General features: G+C 55.4%; 6 protein-coding genes across 6 annotated transcripts; 2 read left to right on the top strand and 4 right to left on the bottom strand.

Moving 5' to 3' along the window:
• Nucleotides 1-1789: 1789 nt before the first annotated feature.
• BROUX77_007436 (uncharacterized protein) lies at nt 1790-3658 on the bottom strand (the record flags this gene model as incomplete). The annotated part of the gene is made up of 1 exon (XM_073752531.1): nt 1790-3658. One exon carries the CDS (start codon nt 3656-3658, stop codon nt 1790-1792), a length of 1869 nt encoding a protein of 622 aa, XP_073601729.1.
• A 3420-nt stretch (nt 3659-7078) lies between these two features.
• Nucleotides 7079-8389, top strand: BROUX77_007435 (uncharacterized protein; the record flags this gene model as incomplete). Its single annotated transcript, XM_073752529.1, has 3 exons — nt 7079-7563; nt 7700-7892; nt 7976-8389. 3 exons carry the CDS (start codon nt 7079-7081, stop codon nt 8387-8389), a joined length of 1092 nt encoding a protein of 363 aa, XP_073601728.1.
• A 679-nt stretch (nt 8390-9068) lies between these two features.
• Nucleotides 9069-9587, bottom strand: BROUX77_007434 (uncharacterized protein; the record flags this gene model as incomplete). Its single annotated transcript, XM_073752528.1, has 2 exons — nt 9069-9445; nt 9518-9587. The coding sequence occupies 2 exons, from the start codon at nt 9585-9587 to the stop codon at nt 9069-9071; spliced, it is 447 nt and encodes a 148-aa protein (XP_073601727.1).
• Nucleotides 9588-10381: 794 nt separating this feature from the next.
• Nucleotides 10382-11590, top strand: BROUX77_007433 (uncharacterized protein; the record flags this gene model as incomplete). The annotated part of the gene is made up of 2 exons (XM_073752527.1): nt 10382-10904; nt 10989-11590. The coding sequence occupies 2 exons, from the start codon at nt 10382-10384 to the stop codon at nt 11588-11590; spliced, it is 1125 nt and encodes a 374-aa protein (XP_073601726.1).
• A 1283-nt stretch (nt 11591-12873) lies between these two features.
• On the bottom strand, nt 12874-14373 carry BROUX77_007432 (uncharacterized protein; the record flags this gene model as incomplete). Its single annotated transcript, XM_073752526.1, has 1 exon — nt 12874-14373. The coding sequence occupies one exon, from the start codon at nt 14371-14373 to the stop codon at nt 12874-12876; it is 1500 nt and encodes a 499-aa protein (XP_073601725.1).
• A 2395-nt stretch (nt 14374-16768) lies between these two features.
• BROUX77_007431 (uncharacterized protein) lies at nt 16769-18976 on the bottom strand (the record flags this gene model as incomplete). Its single annotated transcript, XM_073752525.1, has 1 exon — nt 16769-18976. The coding sequence occupies one exon, from the start codon at nt 18974-18976 to the stop codon at nt 16769-16771; it is 2208 nt and encodes a 735-aa protein (XP_073601724.1).
• Between the last annotated feature and the right edge of the window lie 1361 nt (nt 18977-20337).

The following is a 20337-nucleotide window of genomic DNA, read 5'->3' as shown; positions in this document are numbered from 1 at the left end:
TACCGCGGCTCTCAGCCTGCCCCTATTATCCTATTGCCCGGACCAGGTCCCCTCTGGCCAAACCAAGGCTGCCCACTTCTCATGAAACAGGACTTAATCAGAGCCCAGCAATCCCGGGCAAAGCAAACGAACGCGAGAGTTCCCTTTGAAGAGAGTCCAAGGACCCCCAATTTCGGAACCGATTCTAGTTTTTGGTCCAAGCCAAAGGGTTCCTTGATTAGTCGAGAGAGAAAGCCCTCTCCAGACAAGGGGCGCCATGTTCACTCGCACACGTACTTTACCACCATGAAGGGGCACAGGGCCAGGATGCAGGGATCATGCCGAGTGGCAAGAGATTAGCAACGTGATGTGATCAAGGTGGACATAACCCTACTATAGGTAGACTTAGGGTTACAGTACCAAGCATTGCCCCCTCAAGCCACATTGTTACACAGCGTCGCACGACAGTCCACAAGAACCGTAACAGGTGTACAAGTGACTACAGACTGTTGAAAAAACGACTGGTAACTGGATGTTCCGCCATGCCTTTATTTCAAAAGTCGCAGACTGTGACGCAAGTGTGGCCGCCAGCCGGTAAATGACACTTGGACAGGTACTCGCAACAGGTGCCCTGAGCAGTGGCCCCGGGAGTGGTCCCGCGAGTGGCCCAGGCACTGACGCTTGTTCTGCTTTACTGTCCCCTATATGTCGGTATACGCTGGTGGCCCGTGTCGAATGACTTTCCTTTTGCGCGCCACACAGACGCTGGTGAATCTGTGTAAAAGCATACAGACGTGCACAGGCGTACGCTGGCACAAGGCTGCACCTGTGTATACAACTAGTGCACAAGATCGTCAGTTTGTTCCATACGTCGGCTATCTTTGATGTCTGCACAACCCGCAAACATCAAAGACGATGGAATGCTTGTCCGACAGATTCCCAAGACACATTGCACGTTCCGCATTGTAATTCGAGGACAGCGGGGGAGAGCAAACATCTAGTGCCGAATACCCGGTTATCCGCCTCCAAGAATATTCGGGGCTGGGAGTAATTGTGGTTGAATTGTTCGCTAGTACCTTGCACCAATGTCACGGGAATGGTAAGTTTGAGAGTTGGAAGAAAGTTTGCATTCGATCCAAAACAGCTCCCGGTGTAGACTTGAAGTGTCTCCTGTGACGTTTGAGAATCCGGCATACGTCTACAGATGACTTGACTTGACTATATTCAAGCTCTACACAATCCTCCAAGGTCAAATGATGTCGGACTGGCTACTGGAGAGATAGTTAATGCTCCGCGCTCGGCACGCCGCGAAAAGGATGCTCGCCAAGACTCCGAATTCTTCATGTACCCACTTAAAAGCCGGAGCTCCCACAAGCACCGGACCGATGGTGTAGTTGGTTATCACGTTTGTCTAACACTCATTCCCGAATGAACGGACACAAAAGGTCGGCGGTTCAAGTCCGCCTCGGTTCAACTATTACTCCGGGTTGTATCCGGATCACGATACTTAACTTGGACATCATGTTGAGTTCACTTTTTCTTTTTTTTTTTTGGTTGGTCATTGTAAGTTGGGTTGGGGATGATTTATTGAGGCGAGCTATGCATTGCCATAAGGGCTTCATTCATTGCGTCCAGAAAACCCAAGCCACCGGGCAAAAACCATCCGTCAAACCATGTTTTTTTCTTTTCCACGATTTTTTTTGTCCTTTTTTGTTTTTGAACTTTTTTTCGCCGATTTATCCTTTTTCTCTTTTTTTGGTCTTTTTACAAGCGGGATCTATGGTCCTGCTAATCATGGCAAAGTCGAGACCTAAGTCATCATCTCGGTCTTCTTGTCCTTAGACTCAACGACAGTGTCATCCTCCTCGGCCAGTGTCTGCTTGTCATTGAGCTTGTGGTCTTGCAGCATGGTAGCAATGAAGATGATGGGGCCGCTAAGGGCCAGACCAATGATGCACAAGTTGTACTGGACCTTGCTGACAGACTTGATGATGGCAGAGCGCTCCGGGGTGCCGACGGGGAACTTGACAGCCGTGCCAATGGGGTCCTGGAAGGTGACGGCGGCCAGCTCAGCGTTGCCGTGCATGTTCTTCTCCAGCAGCTTGGGCAGGGTCTGGCGCCAAAGCAGGCCCGACAGCGCATTTCCGGCGGCCGAGCCCACCTGGTACATGGCGAGGTAGAGGCCGAGCATAGACGACTGATGTTCGTGCTTGAGGCGGGCCTGCAGCACGGCCTGGGTTGGGTAGGGGTAGAGGGCGCCGGCAAAGCCTAGGATGCTTTCGCAGAAGATGATGCCAATCTTGCCGAACGAGTTGGGCGAGCCGCGGAACTTCATCATCATGCCAAAGGCCACAGCCATCAAAATCGTGCCCGTGACAACGGAGAACTTGAGGCGGCGGACACGGCGAATGAGCAGACCGTTGGCGAATCCAACAATAGTGCCGACAAACGAGTACAGCGATGCCACAATGACTGCCATGGGGGCCGAGAAGTTGAAGCAGACAACGAGAGCCGTGTACAAGTAGTCGCCCTGCATGTACCACGCGAGGTTAAGCAGAAGAGCCAACAGCAGCGGGGCCCAGACACTGCGTTCCTTGAGCGCCTCGAACGGCACCATGGGGTAGCGCGCCAGCTTGGCCTCCCAGTAGCCCAGGGCAGCAAAGGCGGGCACGCTGAGCACTAGCGGGGTGATGATGTAGACCTGCTTCCACTGGTCCGAGGCGGCGCCAGCAAGGGTGAGGGGGACAAGGAGAAGAGCAAAGGACAGGGCAATGAGGAAGACGCCAGGAACATCCAGCTGGTGGAAGTACTCAATCAGGGAGGGACGGGGGGTGTGGGGGATGAGGCCCTGGCGACGGGCGCGGCGCTCAAGCGAAGTCAGGACGCAGAGAAGCGGGATGCAGCACACGGGGAAGATGATGGCCCACATGCCGATGCCCCACTTCCAGCCCAGAGTACGGAGAACATGGTCGGCGACGAAGCCCGAGATCCAGGTGTTGACGGCAAAGGGGAGGGCGGGAATGTAGGAAACCCAGACACGATCACGGGTGGAGCTGCTATCGGCGACCAGGACCTCAACCAGCAGGATGGTCATGGTGTAGCCAATCTGGTACAACACAGCGCCGATGGAGAATACATTCATGTTCTGCGAGGTAGCTTGGACAAGGGTTCCAACAGTGTAGAAGAAGATGGCAAGAATGATGAGTTCCAGGCGACCAAAGACGTTGGCAATCTTTCCGGCAGTGGGCTGGGCAACAGTGGCAATGACGGCGCGGAGAACGTTGACGGTGGCAAGGAGGGAGTGCTGGTGGAACGAGGCAGTGGCATAGTTTTGGTAGGTGTAGCGGACAGTTCCATCAAGGCCATAGGCCCAGGAGAGGATTAGAACACCGAGGAACATGAGGATCTTGTCGCGACGGGTGGTGATGGCGTTAATGGCCTTCATGCGAATGACTCCAGCAGAGTCGCCAACAAGAGGAGTATGAACCCTCACATTTTCTTTCTCGGAACCATGGTTGCTGGCATCGGCGGGGGCGTTGACGCTGGCGGTTGAGTGGGCATTTGTCTCGGTGTTGGTGACATAGACGAAGCTTTCAGGGGGAGGAGGAGGGGAGTCGAGACCAGGAGGATTCATCCTGGCCCGAGGGCTCGGGTGAGCAACGGGAGAGAGAAGGGGCATGTTAAAGTAAAAGAAACGTTAACAGTAGAGGTTTGGGAGCAGTATATGGATTAACAGGCAGGTAATCAGAACTGGTGAAGAGGAAAGAAGGAAACGAAATCCGGAAAGACAATCCGGCAGCGGCCTGGGGATTTTATACTCGGACCGGAGGCGCTCATGAACGATATTACGGCTATTACGGCTATCACAACTACCATTACCGTCATGGCGTTGCCAATATCGCCGTGTTCCATCATGGCTTGACGTCTAGTGCGGCAGTCTACGGTCTAACTTTGCCACCATACCACCGCCGAAACGCTGCATCTTTCTATTTGCAGCCAAACAAAAAGTAACCCAGACTTCAAACATGGCGCCACACGCAACGATGCCGTCGACACTTGCAGTCTCGGTCATTTTGCAACGGTCGTGTGGCGGGGATCTGCCATCGTGACGTTCAAACCCGTCGGGCTTGACGTAACGGTAACAGAACTTACACGGCCATGTTAGTCAGCCAATCAGATTATGCCTGAGATTTCGTGGGCATTTGGCAAGCAAGCCATACGCAATAATTTCGCCGTAGTCGTGGACGGGTCTAGTCGTACATATTTGCGTGAAAGGAAAAAGAAAACCACCAGTTGCATCGATTTTGATGATGATGGTGGTCTTTATTTAACCCGTCTACTTACGAGGGTTTCTCGGCGTACGACAGGGGACCATCTCTGGTACCAGAGAGCACAAACAGTCATCGGGCACAGTCCCCAAATCTGCCTATAAAGATTACACTGGCGAAGTATAATGACGGGAGGTCCCCCACCTGCCCAGCAACGAAGACTGTCCCCCGTGCGTGAAACTCCCAAACATAGCCCGGAACCCTGGCCTAACCGCTGTAGTACAACGCATAAAAGCGGGCTATACGCAATAGGTTCGCCGTAGTCGTACAAGTTCACGTAGAAGGCAAAAGAAGACGGCTAGTCGGGTCTGTGAGTGTGAAAGTCTTTAGGCTAGTCGGGTCGATTTTGAAGCTAAGCTTTTCTCTTCTGGTCGAGATGCTGCTTCTGTGGCAAGAAAACCCCCCGGAACAAATAAGAAGGAAAAAAAAAAGGAGAATCAGGGAAATCAGTCAAAAAGGTTGAATCGAGGCGGACTTGAACCGCCGACCTTTTGTGTCCATCCATTCGTGAATGAGTGTTAGACAAACGTGATAACCAACTACACCATCGATCCAGAGTTTAGTGAGAAAGCCAGCGCCAAGGCGGGCACAAGAAAGTTCAGACACGTGTGTGTAACACAGTGTTAGCGAACAGTCTGCAGGCCAGTGCACTGTACACGCTTGATCATAGGGTTTGCACCAGCTACGTGAAACCCTAACAAGCGTTGTCTATGCTGGGTCAGATCGGATACATTGGCGACGCGACGCTTCTTTCTGACAGACGGCAATCAGTCAGCATCTTGACGAGGCAAATTATCGCAGCCAAGGAATCTTCAGGCAAGCTCTAATTGACGAAGCGTTGATATTTATTCATTAAACTTCTTTTTTTGGCTGATTGCGTGCGTGCGTGCGTGGTGGGAGACGATAAATCCACCGGAGGCATTTTTATCTTGAAGCCAGGAGCGGGTGTTGGGAGTGTTTTGTTTGTGGTGTGATGAGGGCACTGGCCGGTCTAAGCGTAGCATGTGCCCTTTTTCGTTTCTTGCTTGGTCCTGGATCGTAGAGGATTTCCCTGGTTTTTTTTTGGTCTTTTCTTGCCCATGATTTGACAATGACAGCTTGGTGGGAGCACAGAACAGACGGAGGAGCCAAAAGGCATTGGGTGGCATGTTTATTTTGGGGCGTGGGTGTGGGCGTGGGCTGGCCGGACCGGGGCGTGGGGGGGACTCGCAAGTCAGGTTTACGCCTGTATTATGGACAAGGGGCCGTGATGTAATGGTGCTCTTTCATGCCTCGGTGAATGAAAAAAAAAAAGTGAAAAAGAGTGCAGACGCATGATTTCAAAGCGAGCCAGCGTCGCGGAGCGAGAGATGATGCCGACCTGCTGGAGGAGCTGGCTAGCTCAAAGGGGGCGGGATTTGAGAGTCCGCAGCTGGATATGGATGGGTGTAAGCCAGGAAGCGCCACAGGTGAAGTGTGGCGCCGTGGCTGAGAGACCTGGGGACATGTCTGGGGCACAGATACCGCTGCACATGTTTTGTGTAAGCCAACGGGACCCGGCGGGCGGAAGCTTCGTTCCCCTTGCAAGAGACAAGAAGAAAAAAATGAAGAGACGACAAGCAGACAAAAAAAGGAGCACAGGAAAAAAAAAGGAGAAAATGCCGGCTTGCATCATTTGACTCTGGCCGTCCACCGTCGAAGAATGCAGGAAGGGGCGGGAAAGCGGAGAGTGGTCGTTTTCCGTGGGGGGAGCCAGGGTACAGAGGGATACAAGTGCAGGATGTACCCTGCGGGGATAGTTGGCGGCACGAGTACCTGTGGTGGAGGCTCCAGGAGTACCCGCAGGTATAGATGGATGGATGGGGCTCTCATGATGACGGATGGGACAACTACACACATAGTCTGGCAAATCGACAGCTGCAAAGAGCTAAGCCTACCAGCGCGCGCTCGCACTTTAGGGCTGGAAATAACGCCGGGCAAAGCACCTGGGGCCGACGTGCGTGGCCGGCCGGAGTGAGGAGAGAGACAGACAGGGTGGTGCAGAAATGGCGAGACCTTGGTGGGCAGGCAAGGCGAAGTTAGACGTGGCCGACGCCGAAAAGGGCGAGTTGTGCAGTATTGTGTTGTATGGTATTGTGCTGTGCTGTGCTGTGTTAGTGGCGTATCTCCAGGGCCTCCAGCCCCGAGAAACAGCCCTGTCCGAGCCTTGGCCCCCTGTATTTGCCCCTAAGCCAGCGGCCGACACGCTAAGCCAAAGGGGAAAAACCAGGCAGTGTCTAACCGCATTGCGGCAAGACCCCCTGGAAAGCAGCAATTCCAGGCCCGCATTTTGGCGTATTCCCGCGCTGTTTTTGCGCTGCTCTCCCAGCAAAGGCCCAAGCCGCCGCTGCTGATGTTTTTGCTCTGGTATGCCTGCATTTATAACGATTGTCGCTTCTCCGGCGGCACTTTCACCACGCCGCCCGCGACTGGTTTCTAATCGCTTTTTTCCTCTTCTTCTTCTTCGTCTTCTGTCAAACACAGAGTCTCAGCTTGACTATTCCTCCCTTTCGCTTGCTGCATTTTTCCCAGCATAAAACGCAGCCTCAAAAGTGTGTTTTTGAAACGCTTTTCGTTGCTTGACTGCATTTTCCTCGAGCCCTTTCTCTCCACCGCCAAAAAAAGAGAGAAAAATAATCAATTTCTTTAATTATCCTCGTCTCGCCATTACTCCATATATCCCTTCGTCACTCTCTCGCCTTTCCACTTACTTGTCTTCTTTCTCTCTCTCACTCTTCTCCTTCTTCGCTTCCATGGCCCAACCGCCTTTTATCCTCTCCAACCGCCGTCTCCTGGACCAGCCCACTTCTGGTACCATCGCCGACCGCAAAGCAAACCCTCTCCAGTTCGCCAACCCTAGCATGGCCGCCGTTTCCACGCCGCGCACCCACCACCACGCCGAAGTCTCGCGCCTGATGTCGACGATGCCGCTGGACGAGCTCCCCCGCAGCCCCAAGGCGGCGGCTCCCGTCCCCGTGGCTGCTGCCGCCGCCAGCCAGAGCCTGGCCTCGAGCCTCAACGCCGGCGATGACGTCAATGCCGCTGGCTGCTACCCGCGCAACTCCGCGTCTTCTGCCGGCAGACCCGACCTGGCTGCCAGTGCCGATGCGACGCCGCAGGACGCCCAGCGCCAGGCGCCGGCCAACTTTGGCATCGTGGCGCCGGCCATTTACCGCAGCGACTTCCCGGCCACGGAAAACCTGTCGTTCCTGGCAACGCTTGGTCTCAAGACCATTGTGTAAGTCGATTTTCTCTTCTTGTGAAGCTGGCGGGTTGTTGTCTCGCGTGTCTGTGGCGGTGTGCTCTGTGTGTTATTTGGCGTGAGAGATATGCTCGTGTGTGTTTCTGACATGTCTTCCCTCCCCCGACCACAGAACGCTCGTCAAAAAGGACAAAATCGACCCGGACTTTGCCCGCTTCATGGCCGCCAATGGAATCTCCCACCGCGTCATCGACATGGAGGGCACCAAGAAGAAGGCCATTCCCGCCGAGACCATGGCTGCCATCATGGACATTGTCTGCGACGAGCGCAACCAGCCTGTGCTGGTCCACTGCAACCACGGCAAGGTACGTCTATCCTTCCCGCCCTCTCCTGCAGGATAGGAACCATCCTCCTCCCCCCTGGGCTTCCGGCTAACACGTCCTGATAGCACCGCACCGGCTGCGTCATTGGTGTTCTGCGCCATCTCTCGGGATGGTCTGTCAACGACATCCTGACCGAGTACAAGCTCTATGCGGGTGAAAAGGCCCGCGACTGCGACCTGGACTACCTGGCCAGCTTCGATGTTAGATCCCTCTCTCCCCTGCTGTCCTCCTCAGACCACCATCACCACTACCGCCACCATAACAAGGACCATCTGATCCGTTGCTCTGCCTCTCCCAAGGCCCACAAGTACTCCCGCGCACTGCACCCCCTTGACCGCCTGCGCCACCGCCGGCCCCGCCTGGCTGCCCTGGCCAGCCCCGTGTTTCTTGCCTTTGTCATGATCCTGATCTGGTCCACCACCTACTACAGGTTAGCTCCCCCAGCAGCGTCCCGTCCTGCGTTTCCTGATGGTCAGTAGCGACCGAGGCCGGCGCGGTTTTTGCCTGGCGCGGCCGCGTGCGCTCTTGTTTCATGACGGTACCAGTCCTGTCTCTGCTCCAGGCTATCTGGAGTCTTGTTATGTTGTTTTGGAATGCTTACGAGGTGTTGTCTTTGGATTGCTTGTTGGATGGGTTGTTTTGCGTGTTGGCCTCTTGTCTTGGATTTTCAGTTACTTCTGCTCTTTTTTTTCTGGCCCGCCGTGCCCCATCGATGAATATCTCCCCCCTTTCATATCTGAGCGTCGACTGGCACGGCTCCTCTAAGACTATCAAGCGCTGAGATGTCTTGAGAGGCAGGGCTACTCGTCATTGTTTTGCTTTTTCTTTCGACTTGTTTTTGCACCATTTGGCCTGACAAAGAGAGCTGGTCTCTAGTGTTGACGACTTGTCGAAACCTATTATTACTACAGGCCCACGTGGTCGCTGTGTCTATTGTGCCGTGCAACACACCATAGAGTTGCCGCGTAGCTTGATGTGCATGTGTGTTTGTTGATGTTAATGTTGATGTTGATGCTCGTAGTAATGTACACGCGGTAGCCTCGCTTGCCGCCCAGGGAGAGGAAGCCGTTGACAACAACAACCAACAGGCTCTCACCTCCCTTGACTCCGTCACAGTAGCCCCCCCCTCCCCGATTCCCCCTCTATGACAGCCTTCCATTACTGCTTGTCGTCGTACTCGCCCCACCGGTTCCTCTCCACACGCATCTCCATGTCCTCTTTGCGGTCGCCGCGGCTGTACACATACGAGCTGGCCAGGCAATTGAACACGGCCATGCCTAGCGCCGCGCCGCGGACCAGCCCGCGTGTTGACAGGAACTTGGCGCGGATCTTTTGCTTGCGCCGTAGCGCCAGCAGCGCATACAGCCCGCTGACACCGGCGGAAAGGCCCGCGCTGTCCGTTGGGTAGCCCGCCACATTTATGTAGCTAGCAAAGATCAGCGCCGGAGAGAGCACCAGCGCCGGTACCGGCTGCAGCGGCCGCCAGTGCAGCGCTGTGATCAGACTGGCAAGGCCGGCCGGCGGCATGGAGGATTCTGCGCGGCGCGGTGTTAGTCAGGCGGGCTGCCATGTGTGGAGAGAGAGACAGAAAGAGAGAGAGAACATACTGCCCCAGCCATCTAGGCGGCTTAGAAACGAGCTCTGCAGTGTCTCGCTGTCGTTGCTGCTGTCGGACATTGTGAATACCGCGCGTCGTACGAGACAAGAAGAACAAGGCAGAACGACGGCAGGAATCTAGATGGGGCTTTTGCCGTGATCTTTTCGGTGACGTCGGTGGAGACCGGCCAGCACCGATGTTTAGCCGAGACACCAGCAAGTCACGTGATGCGGCCGGACAGGGGGCCCAGCAAAGATCACCGATAAGCCCCTCGCCAGCGCAGCTTCAGGCCTTGAACAGGGCGCGTTGTGCAGAAGCTCTGATAAGGCCAGGCGAAGTAAAAGAGCCGCTGAGCCAGCTTGTAGAAGTGGCCTCTATTGTGCCAGAACTTGTCCTTTTTTTTTGCCTTTTTATTTCCAGGGTTCCTCGGGCGGCTCTCCCAGCAATCACCCAGCAAGGCTGTTCGCTCCCTCCCACAAGAAATCCTGCGGCCACGACAACTTCTTCCTGGCTTATCCTGGACTTGCGTTTATTCTGCGTAGATATATTTACCTTCTTGACGAACCCCCCTCTCACGACGCCCTCTTTTTCGCCCGTCCAGCCGAAGACCTGCCAATCGCCGTTACCGCAGCCCGCCTGCTGCCACCTTGCCCCTCCCGCCGCCGCCGCCTTTTCACCGACGCTCTTCGATCCTCTTCGACCGGCTTCTATCGCTTTAACCGCCCGTCGCAACTCCAGCATTGGCTACAAATAAACGCCCGACCCGGCGTCTCTCTCTGTGCCACGTCTGCAACACCGCGCACCAACACGCCCTCCCGCCTGTCCCAACGCCATCCACCCACCCTCCACCCCGTGCCCTCTCCCGCCCTGCACCATGTCGGCCTCAGGGTCCGACGCCAAGCCGGCCGCCGCGCGGTCCCGCGAGCACAACCAAGGCAACCAGGGCCGCGACGTGACGCCCGAGCAGCACGCCGCCGTGCAGCGCATTCGCAAGTGCTCGGCGACCGCCTTCTACGACATCCTCGGCATCGAGGCCCAGCGCTCCACCGCCTCCGAGAGCGACATCAAGCGCGCCTACCGCCGCCAGTCGCTGCTGACCCATCCCGACAAAAACGGCCACGAGCATGCCGACGAGGCCTTCAAAATGGTCAGCCGTGCCTTCTCCGTCCTCAGCGACAAGGACAAGCGCGCCACCTACGACCGCTACGGCACAGACCCCGATAGCCGCTTCGCCAGCGCCCAGGCCCAAAATCCCTTTGCCCAGCGCGCCGGTGGTGGTGGCGGCGGCTTTGGCGGCCAGCAGGGCCACATGTTTGAGGGCGAGATTACGCCCGAGGAGCTGTTTAGGCAGTTCTTTGGCGGCGGCGGCGGCTTTGGCGGCGGCGGCCCGTTTGCAGGTGAGTTCCCTCCGGGCTCTATGTCCAGCTCCTCTCTTCAGCCTCCTCTCCTCTACTCCTTGCTAACCACTACTTTCTGCTCAGGTTTCGACGCTGGCCCGCAGTTCATGTTCAACTTTGGCGGCGGCCCCGGCTTCCGCGTGCACCAGTTCGGCGGCGGCCGTCCCCAACGACGCCCCGGCACGCAAGCCGGCGGAGGCGGGCCCGGCCCAGCCGGCGGCGGCGCAGGCGCACGGCGCGCGCAACCCCCTGCCTCGATGCTCCAGACACTCCTGGGATTCCTGCCGATATTCTTCTTCTTCATCATGCCGCTGCTCAGCAACCTGCTCTCGGGCCTGACCGGCTCGTCCAGCGCGCCGCCGGCCACGCCGCGCATGGTCTTTGACGCGCCGGCGCCCCCGCTGACGCTGCAGCGCGAGCTGCCGCGCTTCGGCGTCGCGTACTTTGTCGACCCCGCGGCCGTCGCGACGTACAGCCCGACGAAGCTGCGCGAGCTCGACCGCGCGGCCGAGGGCACGTTTGTCCGCGTGCTGCGCGCAGAGTGCAGTAGCGAGGCGGCGCGCCGCGAGCAGCTCGTCTACGAGGCGCAGGGTTGGTTCTTTGACGACAAGGAAAAGATGGAGGCGGCGAGGCATTACCACATGCCGAGTTGCCGGAGGATGCAGGCCCTCGGGTTGAGTCGGTGAAGCGTGTGTGGTTGAGACGACGGGGAGACGACGCCTCGCGCACTTCTCGACTTGGTCTGTAACGTCCTTTTTGTTTTTTTTTTCTTTGCTTGTTCTTGTTTGCACCTACTCCTGTCATGTCCTGCATCTCATTCTGTCTGTCGAGTCTGTCTGTGTTGTATTTCCCCATGCCTTTGTTCCTCATCTGTTCTGTTTTCGTTCTTCTTTGGGGAGGGGGCATCTTATGGCGTTTTGCTTTACTTGCATTTGTCTTCTGCTGTGGCTTTTTTTTCTTTCTTTTTTTTTTCCTTGATGCTTATGCTAGAAAAAAAAGGGAAAAAAAAACCCCCTCGGTTTTTGTATGCTCTTACTTCCTTCTTCTTGTCTACTTTTTCTTCGTCATTCCTCTCTGACTTCTAGATCCATGGACCTCGCCCGCGTCACATCGCCGAAACTGCAATGTGCTGGAGGAGGCGTGCGCGTGTATTGTTTTATATATAACTTGTACCATGTATACAGAGTCCTGACTACTTGTAAACACCTTAAAGCACAGGTGAAACCGAGGAATCAGAGGAGGGGAAAGAGAAATCTTGGTATCTAGTCATCTCTCCGCGGCTCGTGAGAGCCCGCAAGATACAGCCTGGCTTTTTGCCCTTGGCGCTAGAAGGGAGAAGAAAAAAAAGCATGTCGTTAACGAATACTTGTAGTGACAAAGGATATCAGAATGCTTCATGAACGTCGTCAATTACCACACGAGGAAAACCCCCCAAAAAATAACAAGAGCCCAACACACAGAAACAGCCCCAGAGTAACAATAATAAAAAACACATCCAGCCCTAGAGACCCAGATACCCGTCGGTCGGGCTTGCTTTGCCATGAACGCCTTGTAATTGGGGGTTTTCTTTTTCAAGTTTCTCTTCTCCGCATGAACAAGAAGAAAAGAGCACAACAAAGGAAAGAAATGAAAATGCTACAAGGGAAAAAAACTCTGCCGTCTGTAGATAAAAATGGAGAGAGGCCCGTTGTTCGCTCGCTCACATGGTCTTCTGGTCCTGTCTGTATTCCTCAGAAGGAATGACGGGAGCCACGTGTGTATTCCCGAAAGACAGGAAAGGAAAGAAAGAAGAAAAAGAACTCGCCATGATATCAAGAGTATATCAAGGCATCATGGTCCTCACAGAAACCAAAAACCCCGTGACACGCCGAAGCCCCCGCCGGGAGAGAGAAATGAAGCAAAGATACACAACAAGGAAGACAATCGAGAAGCAGAGGAAAAGCGTCTGCGCGCACGCCCAGCCTGCCCTTCACAGTGCCATCGAGCGCCGCCTCTTGACCCGAACAGTCTCCTCTTCGTGCAACTCGCTCATGCCGTCGCCTTCTTTGCGTTTTAACGACGGCGGCGCCTTTTGCTCCTGGCCCTCTGGCATTGGCGGGAACGGCAGAACCAGTGGTTCATGCCGGCTCTTGTTTTCAGTGTCATCTTTGCGCATGGCTCGCTCGCGCTCACTAGCCCGTCGTTTAAGCCCTGGCGTCGCCTTGAGCTTGAGTTGCCTTCTAACCAACTGCTCTTGGTTTCGAGCCGTGTTGATGGACGGGCGTGGATTGGCTCCCCATGGTGGACGAGCCTGGTTTATAATACTCTGAGCAAGCGTGGAATCTTCACCCCAAAGCTCCGTCTCAATCCCCGGGAACTCGCCGAAGGATTCGCCAAATACATCGCCCAAGGCCTTGCCGAGACGTTCTCGTAGGCCGTAGATGGGACGAGCAGCCACATGCTGCGTTGTTATTTTCAAGCTGCTCATGGCTGACAGAGGTCCATACCCGGGCATTACTAGTGTGCGAGGGTTGTGCAAGGCGCTTAAAAGCTCCTTGGTGACAGTTGTTGTGTAGACAATGAAATCCTCACTTGCGGCGTCTGAGACGAGAATGCGAAGCTTCACATCCTCAAATGGGCGTATTTGTTCGGGGTCAAAGCTCTTTTCTGAGCCTATGACTCTGGGGTAGAAATACCGCTGGGCCATTGAGATGAAGGCGGCTGCCAAGTACATGTCCTCGTCAGGTATAGCAGGGCGGAGCTTTATGGCTCGCTTCCGGTGAAGATTGATAACGGGCATATTGGCGCATCGCTTCGGACCAGCTGGGATTCTGAACATGCCATGGCGCAACAGGTTGAGACGATCGCGACTGACGTAGGCCATGACGGGACGAGCGTGGTACTTCGGGCTTTCTTTTTCCTTGATCGCTTCGTCGTCATTGATTCCGCCAAAGCTGGCAGTATCGGCAACACTAGTACTTTCTGAGTCAAAGGGCATAGTCGATTCGGTGCTGAATGAGCAATCATTGACTTCTGGATTATCGCTGAGCTCCCAGACTGCCTGTAATTTAACAGCACTATTATTCGGTCGCCCGCCGAGCCAAAATGGAAGCAGGCTATCGGGACGAGACTCGACCGTGGGGTGGCGATCAGGGAAAAGACGCCATAGGATTGACATGACGCAAGATAGGTCGCTATAGGGCGTTGTCTCTCTGGTGGTGAAAAGTGTTGATAGGTGTTGGCTAAGTTCAATCACGTTTTGGGGAGTGTCAATAGTTGGCAGCGTAATATTTGGCGTGGGATGCTGGCTGCGCTCTAGATGGTCCCATTCAACTTTGAAGATCTTGGCATGTTGATCTGACCAGGAAATTGGGCGGACGTGTAAGGATGTGGTCTGGTATTGGTGAAGGACATGGTAGATGCTGTAGGCCTTGACTGATCGCGGCCTTGAGTAAACCTGTGGCTTGGATTTGATCTTCGTTGCGCACATAGGGCTGCTGCTGATAGGGCCTATCATCGTGTCCAACAGACCCCAAGGTTTTGGCTTTTGTTCGTTGATAGCAACCCACGAATGGGACTGTTGTCTAGAGGGAGAGCTCGCCAGGTTGGGAGGCGAATTGTCGGGAGGAGATTGAGAGGGTGATTCGTCTATCAATTCGGGCGTGGGACTCGGACTGTGGCTTGAGTCGAGACTGCAGTCGGGCAGATGGATTTCGGGCGACGGTGAATATTTTGGCGGGTGATTGGTATTTGTTGTACAGAGTGTAGGTTCTTCAGTCGTCATAGCAAATCCCGTGGGGGTAGTGTCTATGTCTAGTTCTGTAGGCTTGGAAGGAAACGAGCCAGAAGAGAAAAACGATCTCAAGGCCCCAAGAAAGGAAGCTTGGCTGGTAGAGAAACCAAGCAGCAGCGGGCAGGTGTTAGTTTGAATGCTCTTGGTGGTTGGTTGTAGCAAAGCTTCAGGGGGCTCAGACAGGAAGTGAGTAGAACGGCGTCGCTGTGATTAAATCAAGGGGAAAAAAGGAGATTTGTGATGGGCTTGGTTGAAATGGAACAAGCAGCATGCGAGAATTGCAAGGAATGGACGACGGCAACTTGTACTTGTAGGCAAAGCTGCGGGTATCAAGGAATTTGAGAGCAGACAGACAGACAGATGGCGACGGCGGTGGGTGTGAAAACAAAGACGGGGAGAGCAAGAAGAGAGGCGAAAAATTAGGGAGATGTGCGTGCAAGTCTACAGGTACATATGTATAGGTAGATACGACAAAGCTCGGGCCGGGATTTGGAAATGCGCTAGACCATTACACCGTGGTGAAATGGCCGCTTTTGGCTTCTGCAAACAAGCAGAGACGCAAAGGAGAGAAATTCGAGGGTAGTGCGAGACGAGACACAGGCGACACCGCAAAGGGACAGAAAGGGACGTAGAGGGAGGCAACGGAGAGGAAAAGAGCCTGTGGCCAGAACAACAGGGAACACCGGATTGGGGGCGCTGGCTATGGCTAATAACAAAAGGGAGCGAGGGACTCACGGCATTATGTACGAGTGTATTCCGGCTTCTTGGCACAGGCAAAAAGAAGAGCCTGTAGTCAGCGGTCTTGGGCGAGAACAAAGAGGAGAAGCAGCCTGCGCAGGCTGGCCGGCCCAGGATGCAGGCAGAAGGGCAGCACAAGGATGCTAGCGCGGTGGATTCTGCCAGGAATGAAGAAGCCGATGATGTCAGGTTCCAGTTGCGGGGCGAGGCAAGGCGAGGGGCCGGCGGCGCTTCAAAAGAAGACGGAGATCCAGAGCAAGAAAGAATTGATGGTGGGAGAAATAGAGGCGGAAAAGAGGGGAAGCGAAAACCCTGGCAGCGATGAAAAGAGAAGGTGCGGCGACAGAGATTTCACGCAAACAAGAGGCAGTTGCTTGGCTGGAATTTTCGGGGAACAAACGGCAGGCACGCGAAACGAAGAAAAAAAGAAGAGAAAGAAATCGGCGGCACAGGGCCCTGGCGCGCTAAATGAGGAGCCGGGCGGTTCGCGGGGGAAATCTGCCAGCGAACAACTAGGCGCATGTGATTGATTACATACATACATACATACAGCACAAAGGAAAGAGTCGCGGTTTTGCGCTACCTCTTTGTGTGCTGGTCAGATTGAGTTTTTGTTTTGGCCAAACACACAGCCTGGACGGGCTGAAAGACGAATTGCAGCTAGGGCCAAAAGAGCTCTACACCCACACTCAAAACAGCCCGTCGCAGCCTGACCAGATACTTTACGCGCACTAATTCAATGGTGCGTCCCAAGGCAAACATGAACATGTCCGTCTTGGCTGGCCAGCGAAAGCCTCAACCTCAGCGACATCGCCGCACCGCTTCGCTGCCTAATCCAATCAGCACCACCGCCAACGCGCTCCACCTCACCGCCTTCCACCAGCCAATAGCAAATCCAGAAGCCAGTGGCGCGGGCCAGCTGACGTGTTTGGCGTGGTTGCGCCGGGTGGGCCCATTTCGCGTTGTGGAGCGAACTCACGTGATAGCGCGATCCTTCGGGGGCGATCCTTCGGGGGCGATCCTTCGATATGCTTCTGGACGTGGTTAGGCACGCATACATACATAAGCGCCAGTATAGTGTACCCTAGAAAATGCGGACGCTAGCGGCCGACGATAAAACGCACAGTAAATTCAGTGCCGCTTCTGTGTGAGGTTGGACTGGGTGTGTGGTGTAGGTTTGCTTTAGACATTCAATGAGACACGCTATTAAAATACTGCAGAACAAAGCCCACGACTGCCCATGATACAAGAGCCCTACTACTATGTACAAAGCCAAGACCCAACGCCGTGACGCCCCAGACGAACCGCCAAGAGAAAGACAACATAAAACATGCACCAGGCCAACCTGGCACCCTCACATGACCACACACTCGCGGTCCCCCCTCCGCCCTCTCGTCGCCTGCCGCAGACCCCCCACAGGTGAAGTTCTGTACCCACCACGCGCCAGCTCTTGCTGCGAGTGTAGTGGCACGTGTGCCTGGGCATCGCGCGCCTGCTCGTACGACGGCGGTGCCTCGTCGTCAAACATATCCGCCTCGCTCCTGTCCATGGGCGCCGTAGCACCGACAGGCCGGCGGCCAACGGGCGAGCCAGATGCCGGTAATAGCTGCCGCGGAGCTGTAGCGTGAAGCGGGACCCCGCGCGGGTTGACTAGAGAGCTGCCGTAGCGGTAGTCATGGCCATGGCCGTGGTTGCGTGTCGGGTCCAGGACCTGCGTATCAAGTAGCGAGTTGGAGTTGTGGCCTGCGGCCCGTGAAGACGACCCTCTCCGATGGCGCGCATTCTCTTCTTCTTGGAGTTGTAGGGCAAAAGCCAGGTCGTTGTCAACCTGTTGGCTCGTCGAGTGCGGCGAGCCGTTGCGGTTGTCGACAATGCCAGTTTCCTGGACAAAGGCAGTGCCGGCTAAATCAACCACGGTCTGCTGCCGCGGCGGGAGTGGAGGTGCATGGTGACCTGGAGTTGGCGATAGGATGCTGTCGCTGCCACTGGCGCTGACAATACGAAAGTCCCCCGAGAAAAACTCGGCCTGCTCGCCGTTGATGTCAACCAGAGACTCCCAAACGACTTCCTGGTGATTGACAAAACCCGAGTCGGTGACGAGAGCAAGCAACTGTAGGGTATCCGGATGGCGGTACAGGGTAGAAAAGTGGTCGTTCCGAAACAGGATACACACGTGGTTTGGCGGAGTAGACTTGGTCAAAACATCCAGCCCAGTGGGTGTCAGCTGCGTGGCCCAGTTTATGACAAAGTCTTTGATGGTAAACATGTCTTGCAACGTCTGTTGCTCCTCCTCTGAGAGTCCTTCGCCACTTAGCTTGGCCTCGATCTCCTCCTCTCGTGACATGAGAACCTGTGCCGCCTCAAACGAAGATGCACTCCGCTCCATGGCCTCAAACTCCAGGCTTCCCTTAGAAGGTAACCAGCCGTGGACGAGGGGGATACAAAAGGTTGAGTAAAACCGCATTTCAGGACTGTCCTCAAAGCCCCCAGGAATCGAGTCATCCCGCTCAACGGGGTGGACATGGACGAGAGATGTGCGCTTTGCGACACGAACCTGCTCCGGGGTGGGCAAGAATCGGGGGTTTACGTTCATTCCTGTGTGAAGACCTTTTAAGAATTCGGCAAGCTCCTCGATATCGGGGACGGTTGAGTCGGGGGAGCTTTCTTTGGACAAAAGCTCGTGGATGACGGCCTGCAACAACAAATTCAGGCTTATCTGTTCCTTGGCGATCAGAATAGATGCCAGGTTCTGTTCGCTGGTCTCTGGGGTGGAGATGATGAGCGCGTTCACCAGCGCTACAAGCGGGCAAGGCCCGTTGGCATTCTGCATGAGGATGGGAGATGTGCGCATCTGGCCGCGGTCCCGCCATGTGATATTGCGCACTATGTAGGTCTCATTGCCGTCAACTGGCCGTGGCGAATGCCGAGGTGGTGTTGCAGGCGGTGCTGGGTCGGCAGATGTAGCCTGAGACGGCCTTTCGTCGGGGGCACTCACAACGAATGACGGTTGCGGCGGTGTGGAGTTGTCAGGCTCAAAATCAATCAAGTTCCCCTCCTCTGGTGGTGGCGCATTCCGAGTAGCCAGCCCAGACGGCGATTGCGGGACTGGAGCAGTAGGAGTGACGTCATTCCAGGGATCGAGGATCGGGCCAGCATCCGAGTTTTGCGGCGCAGAAGCACTTGCGTCTGTTGAGCAAGGACTGGCACTCGCCGGGAAATGCGTCTGGCCCTGCGCCTGCGCAGGAATCAAGGGCGCGGCAAACGGCTCATCAAAGATGTGCGAATGCGGTGCTGCCGGCACGGCATCGAACGGTGACGGCGCAAGCCCGGCAGCTGGCCGGGGTGGTGAGGCGCTGGTGGAGAAGGAGGCCGACGAAGCGCCGGTGTGTTGCTGAGTAATGCGGAGCTTAAACGGGTTTGTCTCCTGAGGGACAAGCGGCTGAAGAACAGGAGGTGCAGTGGGCGGAAGCGCTTCTGGGAGCTGCCTGCGGTGAGGTGATTGTTGGCGAGGTTGATTTTGGCGGGGATCTGCCGACAGAGGAGAATCCGGGAAAGGATTCATAGCTAGATCTAGAGAGAGCTGAGAAGAATGAGCGTCCGGAACTGGGGAGAATGGCGCTGGGCGGTCGACGGCAGGCGAGATGTGGAGCAAGGTGCAGGCGGAGAGCAGAAACGAGGGCAAAAGGAGAGCAAAAAAAAGGAAGCAAGGAGATGCTGCGACAAGCCAAGACAACTGTGGCTCCGAGCTTTTGAGTGTGTCTTTGAAATAACTTTGTGCCGTTTGCTGGTGGCTGATCGCGGAAAGCCTGGAACGCAGAGGCTCGAGGCGGAGGACAAGACAAGAAAGAATAAATTACAGCAAAACACAAGATCCTGTACCGCGACTTTGCTCCCACCAATACTCACGCTGTAAGACGGAGGTTGTGGTTGTACCGCGACTTTCTCTTCAGTGACGTAGCTGCCTGCCGCAGCAACTTCCTACTTTTCCTGCTTCCTTCCCAGCTTAGCCTGACCTCTAAGTTGTCTGCCTGCCTGCCTTGCGCCTCCTTCGCTCGTTGTTACAGCCCATAAAGCGAGCGCAAAGAGACAGGGCTCAGCTAGGCAGCCACTGAATGCATCTAGACAATTGGACACTTGCGCGGCTGGGGCAGCTGCAAGAGGCTGTTGACAGCTGGCGGTAGACTGCAGCCCCTGGCAGATGCCATGTCTCAGAGCCAGCTGCCATCTGCTAGCTGCCAGCTGCAGCTCTCTTGTCTGCCCGATAATCTCTCCAGCTGTCGACAGCTGCCTACACTGACAATACTATCGACTTAGCCCGCTTCCTTCTTCAACACAGCCCTCACTAAATCAGCACCTAATCCAAAGCCAAGTTGCGCCGCTGCAACTCTAGCTGGCCATGTGAGATATATCAGACCGCTGCTAAGAAAGGGGGAGCCTGTCCTTCTCACCAACGCCGGCCTCCGTCGACACACAAAGTTCCCTGGCTTGGAGACTTGGAGGCTTGGAGTCAGTAGTCAGCAGGTCGTGATGCTCCTCTAGCCGCCACAGCGCGACTGCAACGCTTCCATCGCGATGCCACCAACAGCCCAAAGCACGGACGCTGCTATTAGTGTGTCTCTCCATTTCCATGCCAAGGCGAGCCTTCCCCAGCCAGCGGGTAAAACCATGCGTGCCAGCAGCCAGCCAGCTCGGCATCTTGTCAGTTGGAGATGAAACGAAACGGAACTAAGCCGGCGCGATGGAATGTGGGCATTGGCAGCTATCAAAAAGCCCGTGGGGAAACATCGACGAACCTCGGACTCGGCGCGCGGGGCACAGTTCTGACAGTTGCGCCTGGAGCTTGGGCCCATCACCTACATGAGCCCACGGTCTTGGGGTCCAGGAGGCCCAGGAACATCTGAAATATGGACGGCTCAAAATGCA

Source organism: Berkeleyomyces rouxiae (genome assembly GCF_048999995.1).
Source record: "Berkeleyomyces rouxiae strain 22BRR77 chromosome Unknown BrBRR77_ptg000012l, whole genome shotgun sequence".
NCBI lineage: Eukaryota > Fungi > Ascomycota > Sordariomycetes > Microascales > Ceratocystidaceae > Berkeleyomyces > Berkeleyomyces rouxiae.
Note: the sequence above shows the minus strand (reverse complement) of the source record. Positions and strands in the feature narration are given on the sequence as shown.